Source organism: Schistocerca nitens, chromosome 1 (genome assembly GCF_023898315.1).
Source record: "Schistocerca nitens isolate TAMUIC-IGC-003100 chromosome 1, iqSchNite1.1, whole genome shotgun sequence".
In the NCBI taxonomy this organism is placed as follows: Eukaryota; Metazoa; Arthropoda; class Insecta; order Orthoptera; family Acrididae; genus Schistocerca; species Schistocerca nitens.
This window is the reverse complement of record NC_064614.1, coordinates 1267751154-1267773314: the sequence shown is the minus strand read 5'-3', so window position 1 is coordinate 1267773314 and position 22161 is coordinate 1267751154. Positions and strand designations below refer to the sequence as shown.

Here is a 22161-nt window from a genome sequence, read left to right as displayed (position 1 = left end):
GTTGTCAAAACAAATGTGTTGGAAAGAGTACTGAGTAAAATATTACTTGATTTCATTGAGAACATGTTTTTAATGTATAAATGGGAATATGTGAGTGTTGCAAAGGTCATTTTATAAACCTGACAAGTTTCTAAAAATTTTTAAGGAATTAGGCCAAACGACTTTATTGTTCAGTGTGTTTTTTGCACCTGACATCCACCCGAGGTGTGGTTGTTGTAGCTCCTGGGGACTCCTCACTCACCATCTCTTTTTTTGTGGACAACAAAAGACTTTTTTTGTTATTGAACTTTTCATTTGAAAGTTTGTTATTATGAATGAATCAGAAACAAGCTGGAAGAGGTACATGGTCTGAAGTAGCACTGAAGATCGTTTACCTTTGGAATAAAGGGTGTGTACTAGAGATCAGAAAGGAACTGTGTGTACTTCTCTTAAACTCACCGGTGAATTGTTTGATGTCATCTCTGAATTTCCCATTGCCATATGCTCAGAGACTTGGCTTGTGAGTCTCCCCTACTACCCATTTAACTGAAAACTCACCACTAGAGTATGTTTTTGGGTACAAGTGGACAATGCCAGTGTAAAAAGGGGGGAGAGTACACGAGTTTGTAACTATAATCAAGAACTCAAGGCATTGCTGCTACATACGCAACCATTGGCCAGCTGATTATTATATATCAATAAAATGACTGACTGGTTAGCAGTGAATATTGTTCTCTTGGTACGTGTGTGTGTGTGTGTGTGTGTGTGTGTGTATACATACGTACGTACATACTTATGTATGCATAAACTGTTCGATCAGACATCGGGATGCTCAGTGGTACCGACTGACCGACGTGTCATCCTCAGCCGATTGGTATCACTGGATGTCGATGTGGAGGGGCATGTGGCCAGCACAGTGCGCTCTTGGCCATTGCCAATTTTCGTGACTGGAGCCACTACTTCTCAATCAGGTAGCTCCTTAATTGGCCTCACAAGGGTTGAGTGCACCTGGCTTCTTCAACAGACTTGGACAGTGACCCTTCCAAGTGCTAGCCAAGCCCGACAGCACTTAACTTTGGTGATCAGACTGTAACTGGTGTTACCACTATGGCAAGGCCATTGGCTCGTTTGTGTGTATATACATGAATGAAACTTTCAAAGACTGTTCTGAATTATATATTTAGTCTCTCCTTCTAAATGGTCATTAATTATTAAAATAAATTTACAGCAGTCTACAAAAAAGTTGCAGAAATGAATGATAAACTACACAACTTGCTATTACCCCATAAACGCGAGTTGTCATAGCCAAAAGATCACACAAATATGATGCTTTTTGTTCGCAGGAACATAACAGTGATGGTCTGTGTCCAGTTTTCGTTTGACGGAACACATATGTGTCTGCTGGTGGAGGTGGAATAAACAAGAATACAACCATTTTCTTTGAATTGGAGAAACTTTGTATGTTTTTTGTCTGGAGCATGGAATATACTATCAAACTTTTTCCAGGCATCATTCTTCCTCAAGTGGTGCACATTTACAATTGTATACATTGCATCACTCAATTTTCATCTCATACCCTGCAAAATCACTCAAAACATAGCTCTGTTTGAGGCCAGCACATCCTGACAATCAATCATTTCGACGTGTCAGTACTATTTTACAACAGCAAGATATACACTCAACTTCCATAGTAAGTCACGACTAGTCTAATACTCTTGCATGCCTCTGTAAGAGAGAACGAGTCTATGAGTAAGAAGCGATCACAGCCATGAAACTTGTCATATTCATGGAACTACAGCAGGAATGAAGGAAGTTGGTAATAGCACTGATCACCTTGGTGTCTAGGGTATGCAATCCTCAATGTTAGACTTGTTCTCTCTGGTACATATGTAGCTGTAAAAGCACTGAAGATGAAAAGCACACTGGCCTGCACCTGAGGTTACAGCAGCAGAGATGGGAAATATCTGTAATGCAAGTTAGTAAATAAAACTTAAGCCTTCAAATGATTTTAATTACAAAGTTAATATAATAGAGGGAAACATTCCACGTGGGAAAAATATATCTAAAAACAAAGATGATGTGACTTACCGAACGAAAGCGCTGGCAGGTCGATAGACACACAAACAAACACAAACATACACACAAAATTCAAGCTTTCGCAACAAACTGTTGCCTCATCAGGAAAGAGGGAAGGAGAGGGAAGGACGAAAGGATGTGGGTTTTAAGGGAGAGGGTAAGGAGTCATTCCAATCCCGGGAGCGGAAAGACTTACCTTAGGGGGAAAAAAGGACGAGTATACACTCGCGCGCGCACACACACACACACACATATCCATCCACACATATACATACATGGACATACATGGGTGTCTGTATATGTGTGGATGGACATGTGCGCGTGCGCGCGAGTGCACACACATCCCCCCCCCCAAGGCAAGTCCCTCCACCCCCGGGACCGGACCGACTCCCCACCCTCTCCCACAAAAAACCCACATCCCCCCCCCTCCCCGACGAAGCAACAGTCCGCCGCGAAAGCCCGAACCCTGCTGCGCATGCCCGTGCCTGCCCATGCGTCCATCGACCCGCCAGTGCCCCCGCCTGGCAAGTCACATCATCCTTGTTCCTAGACACATCCCTCCCACATGGAATGCCCCCCTCCACTATATATATATATATATATATATATATATATATATATATATATATATATATATACAGAGGGAAACATTCCATGTGGGAAAAATACATCCAAAAACAAAGATGATGCGACCCACCGAATGAAAGCGCCGGCAGGCCGACAGACACACAAACAAACACAAACACACACACAAAATTCAAGCCCTCGCAACAAACCGCCGCCCCACCAGGAAAGAGGGAAGGAGAGGGAAAGACGAAAGGATGCGGGCCTCAAGGGAGAGGGCAAGGAGCCACCCCAGTCCCAGGAGCGGAAAGACCCGACCCTAGGGGGAAAAAAGGACGGGCACGCACCCGCACACACACACACACACACACACACACACACACACACACACATATACAGACACAAGCAGACATATTTAAAGACAAAGAGTTTGGGCAGAGATGTCAGTCGAGGCAGAAGTGCAGAGGCAAAAATGTTGTTGAATGACAGGTGAGGTATGAGTGGCGGCAACTTGAAATTAGTGGAGATTGAGGCCTGGTGGGTAACAGGAAGAGAGGATATATTGAAGAGCAAGTTCCCATCTCCGGAGTTCGGATAGGTTGGTGTTAGTGGGAAGTACCGAGATAACCCGGACGGTGTAACACTGTGCCAAGATGTGCTGGCCGTGCACCAAGGCATGTTTAGCCACAGGGTGATCCTCATTACCAACAAACACTGTCTGCCTGTGTCCATTCATGCGAATGGACAGTTTGTTGCTGGTCATTCCCACATAGAATGCATCACAGTGTAGGCAGGTCAGTTGGTAAATCACGTGGGTGCTTTCACACTTGGCTCTGCCTTTGATCGTGTACACCTTCCAGGTTACAGGACTGGAGTAGGTGGTGGTGGGAGGGTGCATGGGACAGGTTTTACACCGGGGGCGGTTACAAGGATAGGAGCCAGAGGGTATGTGTGGATGGATATGTGTGTGTGTGTGTGTGTGTGTGTGTGTGTGTGTGTGTGTGTGTGTGTGTGTGTGCGAGTGTATACCCGTCCTTTTTCCCCCTAAGGTAAGTCTTTCCGCTCCCGGGATTGGAATGACTCCTTACCCTCTCCCTTAAAACCCACATCCTTTCGTCCTTCCCTCTCCTTCCCTCTTTCCTGATGAGGCAACAGTTTGTGGCGAAAGCTTGAATTTTGTGTGTATGTTTGTGTTTGTTTGTGTGTCTATCGACCTGCCAGCGCTTTCGTTCGGTAAGTCACATCATCTTTGTTTTTACATAATTACAAAGTTACTTTCTCTTGCCTTCATACATTCTTCATGAAAATTGAAATAATCTATCAGAAGTTTAAAGCACACAAAGAGGCACTTGATCAGTTATTTTATTCCTGGAGCATTGATCAGTAAAGGAAAAAAAAAGAGTGAAATTGTTATCAAGCAACTTTCTCAGGGTTTGTATCAGTGGTTTACTGAGTGTAGGTTTCATTCAAGAGTGATCTACCCGTAATTAGCTGTCAGGATTGGTTGTAGTTAGCAGGTTCTTATTAGTTGTCTCTGATGGGTAGTCACTAACAGCTATTTTACTGTCCACACCTGCTTTGATTCTTGCCAACAAGAGAAATGCTATGTGTGGGGCCTACAGAAATTATGATTGACATACGAAGCTCATTATTTGTTAAATATTTATATGATACTGGGAAATCCTGCATGGAATTCAAATAATGGAAAGGATGTAAATAAACTAACCACTTAACATATTAATTAGGTGTTGAGCAGTTGATAAGCCCATAAAAGACACTGAAAGCATCTGTAAGCTTTTGGACAAAGTCCTTCCTCAGAGCTAACAAAAGTGGTACTGCAGTCCAGTGCAGGTTTGTGTGTGTGTGTGTGTGTCTCTGTCTGTCTGTCTGTCTGTCTGTGTGTGGGTAGGTAGGTAGGGAGGGATGGGGAGGGCATGGGGGAGGGGACCACATGCACGCTATTAGCTCCGAGGAAGGTCATTGTTAGTAAGCATAGAACTTATTTCAATCTTTTTTATGTAGCTGTCTATCACACAATCCCTCAGCTATGCATATAGTAAGTGTAAGTACTCCCTCCATTATTTAAAACCTTAAAATCTCTCACAATCAGGGCTTAAGTCACCCTGCCAAGTTTCTGGACTTGTTCTGAGCACGTTTCAGCTGCCACTTGTTGGATAATATGAGACTGAAGGAAAAAAGCACAGTTGCTACCCATATACAAGAAAGGCAGCTGAAGTGAAGTACTAATCTACTGACCACTGTCATTGATATCTACATATTGTAGAACCTTGACATATATTCTGTGCTCAAACATATTGATGTGTCTTGAACTGAATGACTTTCTCCATGCCAGTCCCCATTAACTCAGAAAATTCACCCATTCAAAATCAAATTTATCTTTCCTCACACAATATCCTGAAAAACAACGGACCAATGCAGTCAGGTAAATGCAATATTTCTTGACTTCTGAAAAGCATTTGACTTAGTTCCAGACCAACACTTGATAATGAAAGTAAAATGATACAGAGTATGAAACAAAATTTCTGACTAAATAGAGGATTTCCTTGAGGTGAGGGAACAGCATGTTCTCATTGATGGAGAGTCACCAACAGAAGTAGAAGTAAATTTAAGTGTGCCCTAGGGAAATGTTTGGGACTCCTGTTGTTCATTTTGTGTATTAACATTCCAACAAACAAAATTAATAGTAACCTCTCTCTTTTTGCACGAGATTGCAGTTACCTATAATGAAGGGAGGCCTATAAAAGCTACCAAAATGTCCAGGCCAATCCTGATAAGATTTTAAAGTGATGTGAAAACTGGTAACTTGCTTTCAGTGTTCCAAAATACTACACTTAGTCTCATTTGACTACAATATCAATGAGACACAACTGAAATTGGTCAACTCATACAAATACTTGTAGGGATGTAAAATGTAATGATTACACAGGTATAGTAAGGAATGTTCTGGCCGAATGTAAATAATTTAGGTTTAAAGGCGACCACTGATTGAACATTAAAGCTGTTGAATCATCGACAGGCACACAAGAAAGTTCAGTTATTTGTCTCCTTTACTTCTTAATTATGTATAATAATACACCAAGTTCAGTCAGAGGTAAAAGATGGCAGACTTTGGTTAGTAGACAGGGTTCTGGGAAAATTCAATCACTGTACAAAGGAGATTGATTACAAAACACTTGTGTGACTCATACCATGTAGTACGAGGGTAGGCTTGAAAAGTAATGCACACATGCTTGTGGAATACAACCTAAATTACCACAAGAAACACGCCATGTGTCATATGGAAGGTAATGTCCCTCTCCATACGCTTGTGCAGTTTGAATGCATTGCGTTCATCTCGTGCATTTTGAGTAGTGGAAGTATGGAGATGTGTTCTAGTGCTATGACAGTCCGAGTTAAACAGTGTGCTGTTATCGAAGTTTTAACTGCTGAAAAAGCGACTCCTAACGAGATTCATCCTCATTTAAAGGCTATTTAGGTGGCGATGCTGTTGATAGGTTTTCTGTAAATCACTGGGTAATAAAATTCCATGATTGCAAATCTGGAAAATCCGTAATTGTTATATAATTGTTAATGAAACACACTGTGGATGTCCAGTCAGTGCCACACAGACAATAAACACCACAAACTAATTGACAGTTTGATTCAAAATGAGCAACTTCTGCCGTAGCACCACGATGAAGGAGATGACTTCCTTTTGAATATTGTGGTGGGGAACGAGTCATGGATCCATCATTAGGATGCAGAAGAAAACAGACAGAGTGCTGAATATCATTGAACATCTTTTCTTCAGGCAAAAAAGTTCAAAACACAACCATCTGCAAAAAATTCTTTTGTCTGTATTTTGGGATGCTCAAGTTTATGTGACTGATTATCTGGTATGAGGTGCAATCATAAATTCTTTTCAGAAAATAGAGACTCTAAAACACCACCTATGTCGAGTTTGTCTTGTTAGAGGTGGCCTGGCGCCTACACTCTTGCAACATTACAATGCTCATCCACACTCCTCATGTGCAACTGAAGTTGCTCTGTGAAACCTAAAGTCTGAACTGATTGCACACCCTTCTTACTCCCCACCCCCATATTGCGCTTCGCAATTTTTATTTTTTTTCCCCTCTGTTCAGGAGCGACCTCAAGGGTAATCATTACACCTCACAATTCCGTACAGAATATTGTGTTGTTACACAGCTGTACTACTCCCCAAACTTTAATAAGGTTGTGCATTGTAAATATAACTATAAACATATTGGGTGTAATGGGAAGTTATGAATCTTGTCAGAAATGTGATTATAATGCACACAACAAGCTAGTTAAAAGGCAGCATTTATTCTAACATTCACTGCTCCAGTATTGGCACAATACATTTGCTTTATGCTGTGGCTGTGCATCCCAAACATGTCTTATTTTTGAATGCCTTCAATTTAGTAACTTAATGCTACCATATATGGGAGAAACATCTAGGAATTTTTTTTAAAACCAGCCCACAGTCAAATTACTTGTTCATCTTTTCAAGTGTGCCTCAGCCAAACTTGGCATCACTCTGTATGAAGTAGAGTGTGTGCTGTGTACTATGATGGGTACACAACTTAAGACAAGGTGGATGACTTATACTAAAGCAAAAAAAAAAAAAAAAAAAAAAAAAAAAATCTGTACAGCAATACAACCATTGACATTCACAATCTGATTTGCTCTTGATCATAAAGTACCCCTCTGATAAATCAGAGCCTAAAAACAGATACAACTCTACATCTCTAGCTCTGTTTGTGCTCCTGCAAATGTATTTGCAAATGTGCACTGGCTTCCATGTTTGTCCTTTCCTCCATCTTTGCCCTTTCTTAAACCAGTTGACATAAGTGCCAGCATTTTATGTACATCCATTTTGGGATGAATACTGCAGCAGCAGCTACTGTTAAGTGTTATTATTTGGTAATAACGAAAGTTCTGGTAGAATGTAATTTAAGAGCAAAGCAGTCCACTCACTAAATAGCAGCAGCATTGAGTACTTCACAGGCACACACACATACAGAAGAGAAAGAAAACTGCTAGCGTATGGAATAAAGCCTTTTAATAAGCTATAATACACGAAATGCACGTGCTGACTGGACACGAAGTGCCTGGATTGCATTATGATAGGTGAACTAGGGTGCGGTGTGGATTGTGTTGGGTGGACTAGAAGGGGGGAAGGAGAGGGAGAGAGAGAGAGAGAGAGAGAGAGAGAGAGAGAGAGAGGAGGTGGAGTGAGAAGTGTAGGGGAGAGGCAGGAAGAGGGGTTGAGGTTGGGTAGTTAGTGGCTCAGAGGGAGGCAGCAGGTTTGCTGGCTAGTAATGCAGCAGGGAAGGATGGCAAATACATTGAGTACTGGAGCTGGAGGGCTTCAGTGCACAATTGGTGGGTGGGGGGGGGGGGAGGCATGTATTGGAAAGGGTTGATAGGACAAAGGCAGGGGAAACTATTGGGTGGGTGGCGTGGGAACTGTGGGTTAGCAGAGATTAAGGCCAGAAGGGTTACAGGAGTGAAGGATGTGTAGCATGAGTAACTCCCATCTGCACAGTTGTAAAAAAGCCAGTGGTGGAGGGAAGGATCCAGATGGTATGGGTTGTAAAGCACCCAGAACTCAAGCATGTTGTGCTCAGGAGCATATTGTGCCACTAGGGGTCAACTTTGTTCTCTACGGTTTGGCAGTGACCATTCCTGCTGGTGGACAGCAGGTTGGTTGTCATACGTACATGAAAAGCAGTGTAGTGATAGCAGCAGACTTGGTTTATGAGGTGGGTGCCTTCACATGTGGCCGGCCTCTGTTCAGTAGGGTAAGCCTGAGACAGAACTGGAGTAGGAAGTGTTGGTTGGGTGAATGGGGCGTCTTGCACCTGGGTCCTCCACAGTGGTATGATCCCTGTGGCAAGGGCTGGGACTGGAATGGCTTAGGGATGGACTAGGATGTTGTGGAGGTTGGGTGGGTAACAGAACACCACATTAGGAGGGATGAGAAGGTTCTGACAAAGGATGGGGTACAGGTGTTCTAGTCTGGGGTGGTATTGGCTGAGTAAGGGGTCACTCCATTGTCTCTGGTTCTTGTGGTTGAGGGGAGGATTGGGGGCATGTAGGGATAGGGCACAAAATATCTGTTTGTGGACTAAGTCTAAGGGATACTGCCTTTCTGTGAAAGCATTTGTGAGACTTTCAGCATACTGGACAAGGTAGTGGTTGTCACTGTAGACATGCTGTCTCTTGGTGACCAGGTTGTTTGGGAGGGATGTTTTGGTGTGGAGGGGATGTCAGCTGTCAAATTGCAGATACTATTGTTGTTTGGTGGGTTTAATACAGACAGAGGTGTGGATGGAGTCACCAAGAAGAGTAGTTAAATGTCCAGGAAGATGACCAGTTGGGTTGAGGAGGACCAGAAGGAGTGGTGGGAGAGAAGACGTTGAGGTTGTGGAGGAAAGATAGGGTGACTTGACCCTGGGTCCAGATCATGAAATTGTCATCAGTGAACCTTACCAGATGAGGAATGTTGATTTTGGAGGCTAGGAATGCTTCCATGAAATGGCCCATTGAACAGTTGGCATAGGAGGGTGCCATGCAGGTGCCCATGTCTATGCTGCTAATTTTTTTATATGCCTCATGATGAAATGCAGTGACTACCTGACAGAAGACTTCAAACAACTTGGGTTAGTACATTGTCGCCACATCCTCTATCCGACAGTTTTCCCTTCCTCTGTTCTGTAAACCTCCCTCCTCCGATCCTTGCCTCCAAGCCATCTTCACTGTACACATGTCTCTTCATTTGCAGACTCAGTCTGTATTTGTAGCTTTCTAATCGTAATGTATCATACATGTAGCTTGCAGAAGTTGGTTTGTATTATAGCTGGGTATATGAATGCTTAATTTGTATTTTCCACTTTACAGTTTTTCAAATTATTGGTATGTGACATCATACATGTCAGAAAAATTACATCAAGATGTTCAGCTGAATTTTTTGTTTACTGCTTGAGCTATTTGCTCCTTGTCATTGTATTTTATTCCCATTTTCCCTTTGTTTTTCTTTACTGTTGAATTTTTCTACTTTGTGAAGAGATCCTCTTTGCTCATTTTCTTCTTTTTACCTTGTGTATGTTACCTAGTTTATTTTCTAAATTTATTGCCTTCAGGTTTTAAATCCTGCTTCTATATACAAACTACATGTTCTTTTTTTGCATATCATGTACTATGTTCATGGCTTGATCATCTCTGAATGTACCAAATTTGGTATGTCATCTGATGACAGTTACCGGTTATTATTAAGTGAAAGATATTGTTCGGTGAGCACTTCATACTCTGTGGTAGTTAATCTTATTTAACCATAATCTGTTAACTGAGTCATGTTCTTCCTTAACAAGACTCACTAAAATCGTTTACTATGCATTGTGGACTGCTGTTACAGAAAAACTGTATACTATAATCAGATTTGTCAAAACAACAGTTCTCAAATTTCATACCATATCTGTATACGATATTTTTCATCATATGTACAGTATGCTTATGGAAAGACTTACTGGTCTTCAAGGAGGTGATATATAAACAAATCTGCAGCAGAGCCCAGGGCACCCGCATGGCACACTCCTGTGCCAACCTTTTTATGGGCCATCTGGAGGTAACATTCGTAGCCTCTTAAAATCCCAGACTCCTTGTCTGGTTCAGGTTCATTGATGATATCTTCATGATCTGAACCCAGGACCAAGTCACTGTATCCTCATTCTGTCCTCCTCAGTCCAACATGCTATCTTTGGTGATGTTGATCATCTCCTCTCTGATGGCTCCATTCACAGGTTGTGCCCATATTAAACCCATGAACTGCCAACAGTACCTGCGATTTGACAGCTATCACCCCTTCCACACCCAGAAAGCATTCCAAAGGAGCCAGGCCGCTGATGGGTGGCATATCTGAAGTGATGAGAATTCCCTTGTCCAGTATGCTGAATGTCTCACGAGGCCTTCCACTTGATGGGAAGGTATATAAACAAATTTGCGACACAGCTGTTGGCACCTATGTGGGACCCTCATATGCTGATATTGCTATGGGCCATCTAGAAACCTAACCCTTTGTCTGGTTCAGTTTCATTGATGGTATCTTCATGAACTGGACTCAGGTCAAGACACCCTATCCCCATTTGCCCATAATCTCAACACCTTGTCTGCCATACACTTCACCAGGTCATCCTCACCCCAGTATCTCACTTTCCTGGATGTTGACCTCCTCCCCTCTGATGGTTCCATCCTCACCTTTGTCCATATTAAGACCACTAAGCTCCAACTTGACCTGCTCTTTGACAGCTGTCACCCATTCCACACCAAAAACCAATATATCCTGGTCGCTCATGGGGTATTTGCAGTGATGAGAATTCCCTTGCTCAGTATCTGCAGGTCTCATGAGAGTCTTCACAGACAGACAGTACCCCTAAAATCTAGTTCTCAAGCAGAATTCCTGTGCTGTATCCTCACATACCTGTACTCCCCCCACTAGTCCCAAGAATAAGCTACATTGGCTTGTCCCCCTAGTCACCCAATATCACTTTGGATAGGAGCAGCTGAACAGTATCCTTCACCAGTGGCTTGATGATTTATGAGGGACACCTTTCCCACCCCACCAAATCTTGTATTACATCGGCCATGCAACCTACACATCTCCTGGTGTTCCCTCCCTATCCCACTCCAATTCACAAGGCCTTGCGCCAGCAGTCATAACCCTGTGGAAAAACTGTGCGCTAAACCTGCCTGATTCACCCACCCAGCACTTTCTACTCCAGTCCTGTTGCAGGCATAACCTACCAAATCAGAGGCCAGGCCATGTGCGAAAGCACCCATGTCATAAATCAACTCTGTTGCAATGCTGCACAGCTTTTGATGTCAGCATGACAAATAACCACCTTTCTATCAGAATGAATGGCTACTGTTAAACTGTGACCAAAAACAATGTTGATCACCCAGCGGCACAACGTGCAGCTGAGCACGACATGCTAGAATTCAGTAGTTGCTTCACAACCCAGGCCATCTGGATCCTTTCCTTCGCCATCAGCTTTCCTGAATGATGCTGGTGGGAGTTATCCTTGCAGCACATCCTTCACTCCCATAACACTCCTGGTCATAGTCTCCATTAACACACTGTCTCCACACACTCTACCCAACAGTGTCCCCTATGTCACCTCCTCACAATCCGTGCCTATGTCACTTTGATTGTACACTAGTTCAGTACCTGTGTGTCACATCCCAGCCATCCCCCCCCCCCCCCCCAATCTCTCTCTCCCTCTCTCTCCCCCCCCCCCCCTCTCTCTCTCTCCTCTTTCTCCAAGTTGTTAGCTACCTATCCCCAACCCCTCTTTCCACCTCTCTCTCTCTCTCTCTCTCTCTCTCTCTATCTGTGTGTGTGTGTGTGTGTGTGTGTGTGTGTGTGTGTGTGTGTGTGTGTGTGTTGTGTGTGTCAACCCAATCCTACTCTACACAACCCTCACCCCCTCCTCACCCAACCTTATTCCATCGGCTTATATATAAATTCGGTGTTGTGTGTGCAGCTGGCACAATGTAGGGACATAGGTGCATGCTTGCGGGTGTACTCTTCATAAAAGCTGGGAAATTTTTTTCTTTTGTGTGTGCCTGTTGGCATCAATGCTTTTACTGTTCAGTGACTGGTCTCCTTTACTCTTAAATTATTTATTATTCTTACTGCACATAAGTGCTGGTATGGCTCCTTAAATTAAATCTCATCAGTTTTTGTTCCCTGTCTTTGTCTGTTCTTAGCCAAAGCACTGACTGTGAAGGTCCTGACTTTGGTGGGACCTTAAAGTAAAATTGTCTTTCTGATTTTCAAAAAGGTATTTGTGTATGTGAATGCAAAAAGTTTCTTTGGCCTGTGCAGCTTACTTTTGCAAGAATATTAGGAAAGAAGAGGAAAAAATGAAACCTCTTTGATGAATTATTATTGATCCTTTATGTAAATCTGCATCGATATTAACTACATATTTTTGTGGAAGGGATTATTTGTTCTATGCTGTAATTCCATATTTTTAAATGAATTTGGCATGAACAACACTCCCTGGTAAATGGCATTCTTGAGTGTGATTATTATGAAATGTTGATGCTGGCTAGTTCTTCAATTGTAGAGACTATAAATAGTGACACCTATCTTATGTTTCCTTCGGACACACTCAGTGTTACACAGACTCCTCAGATACACAATGTAATATATGAGTACATTGTCAGTTCCAGTGACAGACTAAGATCAACAGTATAACTGTAAATTCCTGTTCTGTTACTTTTCTCTGTAACACATATAAGTTCAATGCATACAGTTTTTTTTGTATGCTCTTGTCTAAATGCCAGATAATTAAGAAATTTAATTACATTGTGCATTCTGTGTAGAAGGTGCTGGGTGGGACATGTGGCATTCCTTAGTTATAATGTTCCTAACTGCTTTATTTAACAACATTAATATTTATTTACCTGTCCCTTTAGATATGATCTGCATTTCTACAATGAAGTTTTGAACTTTCAATGCTGATTATCTAATTTTGTCTGTCTGTAATATTGTATTGCTCAGTTCATTGATGCTGCAAATTAATATACATCCCTTATATAACAGCTGACGTGAATTCTATTTACTAATTTACTACGGCACACACTAAAAAAAATAAGACTCACCATAAATGAGTTATTCAGTTGAGATGGAAATTAGTAGATGTGCATGTAAAAAAAAAAAAAAAAAAAAAAAAAAAAAAAAATTACAATTTCAGAAAAATGGGACAATTTATTAAAGATACAGAGTTAAGTCCACCTATGACCTGTACGCGAGTAGTTATTTGGCTTGATGCTCCAGATGTTCTCACTTGGGGATGACCTTGCTGGCTAAGGTAGGGTTTGGCAAGCACAAAGACAAGCAGTAGAAATGCTCACTGTGTGTGTGTGTGTGTGTGGGTATTATCTTGTTGAAATGCAAACCAAGGATAGTCTGGGGAACCTCCAGACGTGTCTTTGGCCTGGAATCTAAATGACTGGTGTAGAATTGTCTTCAGTGTTGAGTCCCATTTTGAACTGAGTGCCGATTGGCTAAGTGCATCAATCTCAGTCAAAAAGGAAGATAACCAAGTTCAGTAATCACAGTTTAAGTAAACAGTGTTTAAAATGTCTATGTGGTACACCAACGTTAATCACCAGGCAGCAAATGATCACCAGCCAACTGTGCAGTTTACTGCAGTTAACACTGTGTATTGTAATGGAAGGTGCATTGGAGATGCAGAGATGTTAACAGATACATGAATTTGCACATGACTGCCTATAAATTTTCTAGACAATCGCTGGTAAGTGACATAATTTCTCTCACATGCTCTCATTTTTGTCAACAAGCAGAAGCATGTTTATACCTTGCTCTAGTCCATTCATTTATGTTTGGCAAAATGGAAAAAGAACACCAAATTTTTCAAAGTACAAGATAGATATATCTCTCATGTTGATCAGTGCAAATGAACTTGAAAATAAAAGAACTGACGGTTGCAGTATAAAAGAAGAAATGTACAGCATCTTCTTTTGATCATTATTTTTTTAATTTTTCCCATTTAGTTTGAATACCTACATCGTTACATCATTTAAGTATAAATATCATCAAATATATGAATATAATAGAGGGAAAAATTCCACGTGGGAAAAATATATCTAAAAACAAAGATTCTGTAACTTACCAAACGAAAGTGTTGGTACGTTGATAGAGACAATAACAAACACAAACACACACACAAACAAACACACACACAAATTTCAAGCTTTCGCAACCCACGGTTGCTTCATGAGGAAAGAGGGAAGGAGAGGGAAAGACGAAAGGATGTGGGTTTTAAGGGAGAGGGTAAGGAGTCATTCCAATCCCGGGAGCAGAAAGACTTACCTTGGGGGGAAAAGGGACAGGTATACATTCGCACGCGCGCGCGCGCCCGCACACACACACACACACACACACACACACACACACACACACACACATCCATCTGCACATATACAGACTCAAGCAGACATATCAACGTACCAACGCTTTCGTTTGGTAAGTTACAGAATCTTTGTTTTTAGATATATCATCAAATATATGTTGATTAACACATCTAATTTTGATTTTTATCAAAAATGCATGTCTTCTTATTTCGAACTATATGCTACATTTAAAAATCCAGTTTTCATTGCAAACAAAAATTCATAATTATCAGTCTTTTGTAAAAGATTGTTAACCAAGATTGTAAATTAAATGCTACAAATTAATTTTTTGCGTATTATTGTATTTTACACATCACATAAATGCTCACAGCATTTGTTTAAAGCCGGCCGGTGTGGCCGAGCAGTTCTAGGCGCTTCAGTCTGGAACTGCGTGACTGCTACGGTCGCAGGTTTGAATCCTGCCTTGGGCATGGATGTGGGTGATGGCCTTTGGTTAGTTAGGTTTAAGTAGTTCTAAGTTCTAGGGGACTGATGACCTCAGATGTTAAGTCCCGTAGTGCTCAGAGCCATTTGAACCATTTGAATTTGTTTAAAAATATGTTTCTACATGGAATCGAATCCAGGTATGAGTACGCTCACTACTGCACAGTCACATTGCCTGTCAAAATAAATCTTTATTATTTCAGCAAGTTAAACAATCGCAATACTCAAAAAAAAAAAAAAAGGACTGAATTTCGCCCCCATCCCCAGAACGATCCCGAAACGAGACATTATTAGTGACGTGGAAGAAGCAATACGAGGGCTTCCAAAGGAGGAAGCAGAGGAAGTCACACGGGAAACTTACAGAATATTCAACAGATCTCGATTACCTAAAAATAACATATCTGCGGAAGAACGAGCAGCTCTCCGATCCCTTAGAGATGACCCTGATGTAACGATCCTACCAGCAGGCAATACTACAGTGCTATTAAGCACTGCCGAGTACCGGCAGAAAATAAACCTGCTGCTACAAGACGAGGCCTACAAGAGGCTGAAGAATGATCCAACCTTGATGATGAGTAGAAAGACGATAGCTCTGCTGATGAAATCCGACTTACCTGAGCCAATGAAGAAACATCTGTACCCCAGAACGCCAGCGATACCACGCCTGTAAGGACTGCTGAAGATCCATAAAGAAGGGGTGCCTCTGAGACTGATTGTGGACTCCATCAACTCTCACAGTTACGGACTAGCTAAATACTTAGTGACACTGCTCAAACTCCTTACGGAACACTGCAGCCACCATGTGAGAAACTCAGCCGAATTTGTAAAAATACTCAGGGACATGCGACTACAAAGGGAGGACCTACTCGTGAGCTTCGACGCGACGTTGCTTTTCACGAAAGTGCCCCTTCGAGACTCCTTGGCACTTTTAGCTCAGCACTTTGAACCACAAACTGTCAGCCTGTTTGAACACAAACTAACAACCACCTACTTTCAGTGCAACAAGGAATTCTATGAGGAAATCGATGATGTGGCCTTGGGTTCCCCACTGGCTCCTGCAGTTGCAAACCTCTGTATGGAATATTTCAAGGAGGTGGCCTTCCAAACTGCTAGCCAGAAATCAAAGCACTTCTTCCACATTGTCGATGACACTTTTGTCATGTGGGGACATGGTAAATAGGCGCTAGGTGAGTTTCTGGAGCACCTCAACAGCATCCATCTGAATATAAAATTTACGATGGAAATGGAGGAAAATTGATGCCTCCCCGTCCTTGACATACAAATTAAGAGGAAGGCAGATGGTTCACTACGCCATGCAGTACATAGGAAGAAGACACACACAGACCGATACCTTCATTCAACAAGCTGCCACCATCCAGCATAAAGACAAACAGTACTGACCACCCTGGTACATAGGGCGTGCTCCATCTGAAACAAAGACAGCCTACCATCCGAGCTGCAACACCTGAGGGACGTCTTCCACCAAAATGGCTACAGTGAAACGCACATCATCAGGGCGCTTAAAAGGAAGAAGGAAGCAGTGACAACCCAAGAAGAAGAAGAAGGAGGAGGAGGGGGAGTAGGACGACAATAAACAACTCGTGTTCCTTCTGTATGTGGGTCCACTGTCAGCCAAAATTGCACAACTTCCAAATACAATATCAAAACCATTCTGCGCCTACCACTGAAGACGAGGGAGTTCCTAGGTTCTGCCAAAGACCTGCTGAAGCTTAACACACCAGGAATATACAGCATCCTATGGGAATGAGGTAAACCATACATTGGACAAACACAGCGGTGTATATCTAAACACTGTGAAGAACATATTAGATGTGTGCGACTACGTCACACAGAAAAGTCGACCATAGCAGAACACAGCATAAATGAAGAACACACCTTCAAATTTGAAAACACTGATGCCGAGCATCTGGCTTCTGGGAAAGTATTATCAAAGAATCCCTAGAAATAAGGATTCAAGACAACCTGGCCAACGGGGATGAGGAATACCAACTCAGCGCAGCATGAAACCCTGCGATAGCAGCAATCCGTTTGGAGCGGGTCCGTCAATGTTCTCCACCACAGATGCAGACAGAATGCTTACACCGAGAACCAAACGCGGCCATTGGGGACGACCGCTACCCCCACCAACTCATGCATGCTGCCGGTCCGCTGCAGCCTCCCGAAGTCTAGTGGAGGAGGGGGGGGGGGTGACCATGCATATAAATACCCCACTCTCCGTGAATCTCGACACTTCACCAGAATATTGGTGGTATAACACTTCCCGAAACGTCGCGATGTATCAACGCTACCACCCAACTGGAGACCCGAGAAACCTTCATCAACAGTTTATGCCAGGAAAGCCTACAGTCACGTATATGATTGGAATATTTAGAAGTCAGTTTTCTCGAGAATTTTTGAGAGATGCATCAAACTTTGGGACAGGTATATTTGAGTTTTGAACTTCATGTACCATGAATATAAAAAAAGATTACAAACATCTGATTGTTGTGTAGTCCACTTGTTAGAGAAAAATAGGCAGTGCAGTCACTCGTGGAGGGGCAATTTAATTCTACTCCTGGTACGTCTGATTCATAAATTAATAAATTTTCTGCATTCGTCTTACATATAGGGTACAGCATATGGTGTGGTCTTGGGTTCCCCACTGGCTCCTGCAATTGCAAACCTCTGTATGGAATATTTCAAGGAGGTGGCCCTCCAAACTGCTAGCCATTGAGTCTGTCTCACCATGTCAAAATGCGTGCCGTCTTAATACCGTATGCTTGTAAAACTCTGGTCATCTCTCGAAAATGGGGAGTGAGCAGCAGTAAAATTTAACTACGGTCAAATCCTTCATTTAACATTGATCGAGATCAGTGCATCAGAATTTTGCAATGAACAACGTTAAATGCCAACTTTACTACAGTTAACTTTTAAATAATGACTAACTGACAACCTCAGCTGCCGACAGGTGTTGTTGATATACCTCGATGTGGACAGCTGAAAATGTGTGCCCCGACCGGGACTCGAACCCGGGATCTCCTGCTTACATGGCAGACGCTCTATCCATCTGAGCCACCGAGGACACAGATGAATAGTGCGACTGCAGGGACTTATCCCTTGCACGCTTCCCGTGAGTAAGCAGGATACTCCGGGTTCGAGTCCCGGTCGGGGCACACGTTTTCAGCTGTCCACATCGAGGTATATCAACAATACCTGTCAGCAGCTGAGGTTGTCAGTTAGTTGTCATTTATTCCAGGGAAAAGCTGCATGGTCATCAACAGTAACTGTTCTTTCGAGAACAAGTTACTGTCTTCGTATATATAGTTAAAGGCTACCCAGCCGTTGACCTTCGTCTTTGCGAATGCGCACAGGTTGCCCAAACTCTTACGGGAATCGCCAAAACGTGCGTGAGTAATGAGTGGGTGGGCAAATGTCTATAAGGTACAATACATATGTAGAATTGTGGACAGTTGGGAATGTGAGTCTCACGGGAAGCGTACAAGGGATAAATCCCTGCAGTCGCGCTATTCATCTGTGTCCTTGGTGGCTCAGATGGATAGAGCGTCTGCCATGTAAACAGGAGATCCTGGGTTCGAGTCCCGGTCGGGGCACACATTTTCAGCTGTCCACATCGAGGTATATCAACAACACCTGTTGGCAGCTGAGGTTGTCAGTTAGTCATCATTTATTCTAGGGAAAAGCTGCATGGTCATCAACAGTAACTGTTCTTTCGAGAACAAGTTACTGTCTTCGTATACATAGTTAACTTTTAGTCGAAGTCAGCGCACTTATTCGGATGATCAGCAAAGGTGTTCTGGTGACACTCTTGACAGCATAGTATACCAGTCTATCGCCCGCCACACAACCACAATCAAGAGTGCCATTTCTTTTCATAGCAGGACTTCTTTTGTTGCCATCCTTACAGCACAGTGATACATCGGTGACATTCTGTTCCCGATTTTGTTGCCCTTCATGGCAAGCCATTCTGGGCTTACATTGGAAGAGAATGCCCATCTGCACATGGTGAGAGTTTCTACTGATAGGCTTCATGCTTGCCAAACTCTGCCTTTGCCAGCGAGATCACCAGACCTGTCCCCAATTGAGAATGTTTAGAACATTATCGGCAGGACCTTTCAAGCAGCTCATGATTTTGGTGGTCTAATGTGCCAGTTGATATCCATCAGGAGGACATCCAACAACTCTATCAATCAATGCGAAGCTGAATAACTGCTTGCGTAAGAGGCAGAGGTAGACAATTGAATTATGGCTTTCTCAGTTTGTGAAGCTTTTTCTCTTAAATAAATCATCCAACTTTTCTGGAATTTTAATTATTTTATTGTATGTCCGTTTACATGCTGAGGCAATATAAACAAAACAAAAATGAAATTTTAATATTTTTTTCCGTCTAGTCACTATTGGCTTGACAAGAACCACCCATACACTTTTAACATGTGGAAACACATGATGGCTGTATTGTAGAAAGCAGGCAAAAATGTAATGTTGATGATGGGTGAATGTCTTCCTAAGGTTTGAAGCAACTATTGCAGGCCACTTGAGGGTATATACTGTGCAATATGAGCCTTCTCAGGAAAGAGACTGAAATATTTGATTCAAGCAGTAATTTATTTTGTCAACACAAGAAAGCAAACAGTTTTTTTCAATTTTTTATGTATTATTAATGTAGATATGATTTTTGTTCATAGGACTTGAAGCTGAACATGCTGATGTCAGAAGTATTACCATCATTAGCTCAACTTTTGTACCAGCTTTCAAGTGACTTGAAACTGCCAGCATATGTTGATCATTACTGGAGGGATTATCCAACACTCTGTCCTGCCAAAGTACTGAAGGTATTGCCGTGTATACTCATTTTCCTTTTCATGTAATGTACTTATGAAATTGGAATTGAGATATTACAGACCGTACACTTTACAGTTTAGTGTTACATGTTCGGTTTTACATGGGGGTATATAAGTCATTTACATTGTAACAACTATCTTACTTACTATAGCCATAAAAGAAACCAAATATACATAGACAAGAAAAAAGTAGTGTGTAGATAAAAGGAGAAAAAAAAAGGAGGAGTTAAAATGGCTGACAATATTGAGACATATGTGGGGTGTTCAAAAAGTAAGGTGACTTTATATTTTTATGAAAAAATATTCATTGATTCATCAATATTCATGTTGTCCCCTTCAAAGTAATCCCCCTTAGATACAATACACTTGTGCCTGCACTTTCTCCAATCCTTGAAGCACTTGTCGTAAGCACTATTTGGTACAGCCTTGAGTACTTCCAGCAATGCAGTTTATATTTCCTCAGTTGTTGAAAATCTTCATCCTTTCATTGGTCTCTTCAGTTTTGGGAACAGGAAAAAGTCACAGGGGGCCAAATCCAGTGAATATGGTGGCTGAGGCATGATTAATGTATTGTTTTTGGCCAAAAGATCTCTCACAAGCTATGATGAATGAGCAGATGCATTGCCATGATGCAAAAGCCATGAATTGTTTTTCCACAATTCCCGACATTTTTTTGTGTATTGCTTCTCGCAGACGGCGCATAACGTCAAGTTAATACTCTTATTGACCGTACGACATTGGGGCAAAAATGATGTGCTACGCCCTAATTGAGAAAAACAAGAGCAAAACTTTTCATTTGATTGAACTTGGTGTGCTTTTTTTGGTCTTGGCTCTGCGGGGTGCTTCCATTGGGATGACTGGGCTTTGGTTTCAACGTCATAACTGTAAACACATGTTTTGTCACTGGTTATGACCCTTTTGAGCAAATCAGGATCGTCATTGATGTCATTCAAGAGATCCTGAGTGATCCTCAGGTATCGGTTCTTCCGATCAAAATTGAGAAGTTTTGGAACAAAGTTTGCTCACACTTGTCTCATGTCCAAAACATCCGAAAAAATTGCATGACATGAGCCAACCGATTGCCAACCTCCTCAGCAACTTCTCTTACAGTTATTCGACAATTTTCCAAAACAATTTTCTTCACAGCTTCGACGTTATCATCTGTTGTTGTGTGCTGGAGTGTCCTGAGCGAGGTTTGTCATTGGCATTTTCTTGGCCATATTGGAAGAGTTTGTATCACTTGTAAACCTTTTTTTTACTTAGAGCAGACTCATCATATGCCACTGTCAACATTTTAAGGGTTTTAGAGCACTTGATTCCATTTTTCACACACACACACACACACACACACACACACACACACACACACACACACACACACACATATACAAAATTGATGCAAATTATTTGCTCCATTTTTTATAAGAATTGAAAATCTCCGAACACACTAAAACATACCTAACCTTTCTATCTGTCAGAAACAAATGAAATATGCTGTACACTTGAAACTGTGAACATACGTTCGGGACATGTGTACCAACATATCAAAAAGAAGATTGATAAGTGAATGTATGTTGCCCACACAATTTGAAAAGTCATATTATTTTTGAACAGCTCTCGTAACAGTGTAGCCGGCGATTTCCTTGCAGACTAATAATGTGAATTGTACAGAGGTCTGTTTATTTTGAATCTTGTTTATATTTGTCATTCGTTCCAAGGCTCGTCTGTGTTTTGAAAGCAATATATGAAGACTTTCTTACTGGCTTGCAAGGCCTAATGCAAGAAAGGATTTTCTGTTGGGCTTGTCTCCCTTAGCCTTTGGAGTTTCTCCTCCACCACAAGGCAGTGGTTCCCTTCTCATTTAATCCTCAGAAAGGAGGGTTTCCTCATCTGCCAGCTACACCATTCCAAAGTCTTCCTTCTCTGCCATCACTGCCATTAATGTCTTCACTCATAACCCTGGGCATGGGTTCAGTGTTATACCCCACAGGATTGGGTCCCTGCCTGAACTCAGCCATCCTAACACTCCGGCCTACTGAAGTGTAGGATGCCCACCCCCGCAACTTGGACGCGCCAGACAGGAATTACCCCAGTGGAGGAATAGGGAAGGGGACCCTACCTCCCTGGAGCCAGGTTAATGATTGTATATGGTGCCACAGTCAAAGACAATCAAGACAAAAAGATTATTTTTGCAGATGATATGGTGATATGGGGTGATAAAGAGGTAGATGTTCAG

At 42.1% G+C, this 22161-nt stretch overlaps 1 protein-coding gene across 2 annotated transcripts in view; it reads left to right on the top strand.

Moving 5' to 3' along the window:
• LOC126201939 (anaphase-promoting complex subunit 1) overlaps positions 1 to 22161 on the top strand; it is a 367756-nt gene that overhangs the window by 127585 nt on the left and 218010 nt on the right. For both annotated transcript variants that reach the window (XM_049936824.1, XM_049936823.1), the window contains exon 15: positions 19770 to 19916. In XM_049936824.1, the coding sequence (XP_049792781.1) occupies positions 19770 to 19916 (147 nt within the window). The remainder of the gene's footprint in view (positions 1 to 19769; positions 19917 to 22161) is intronic.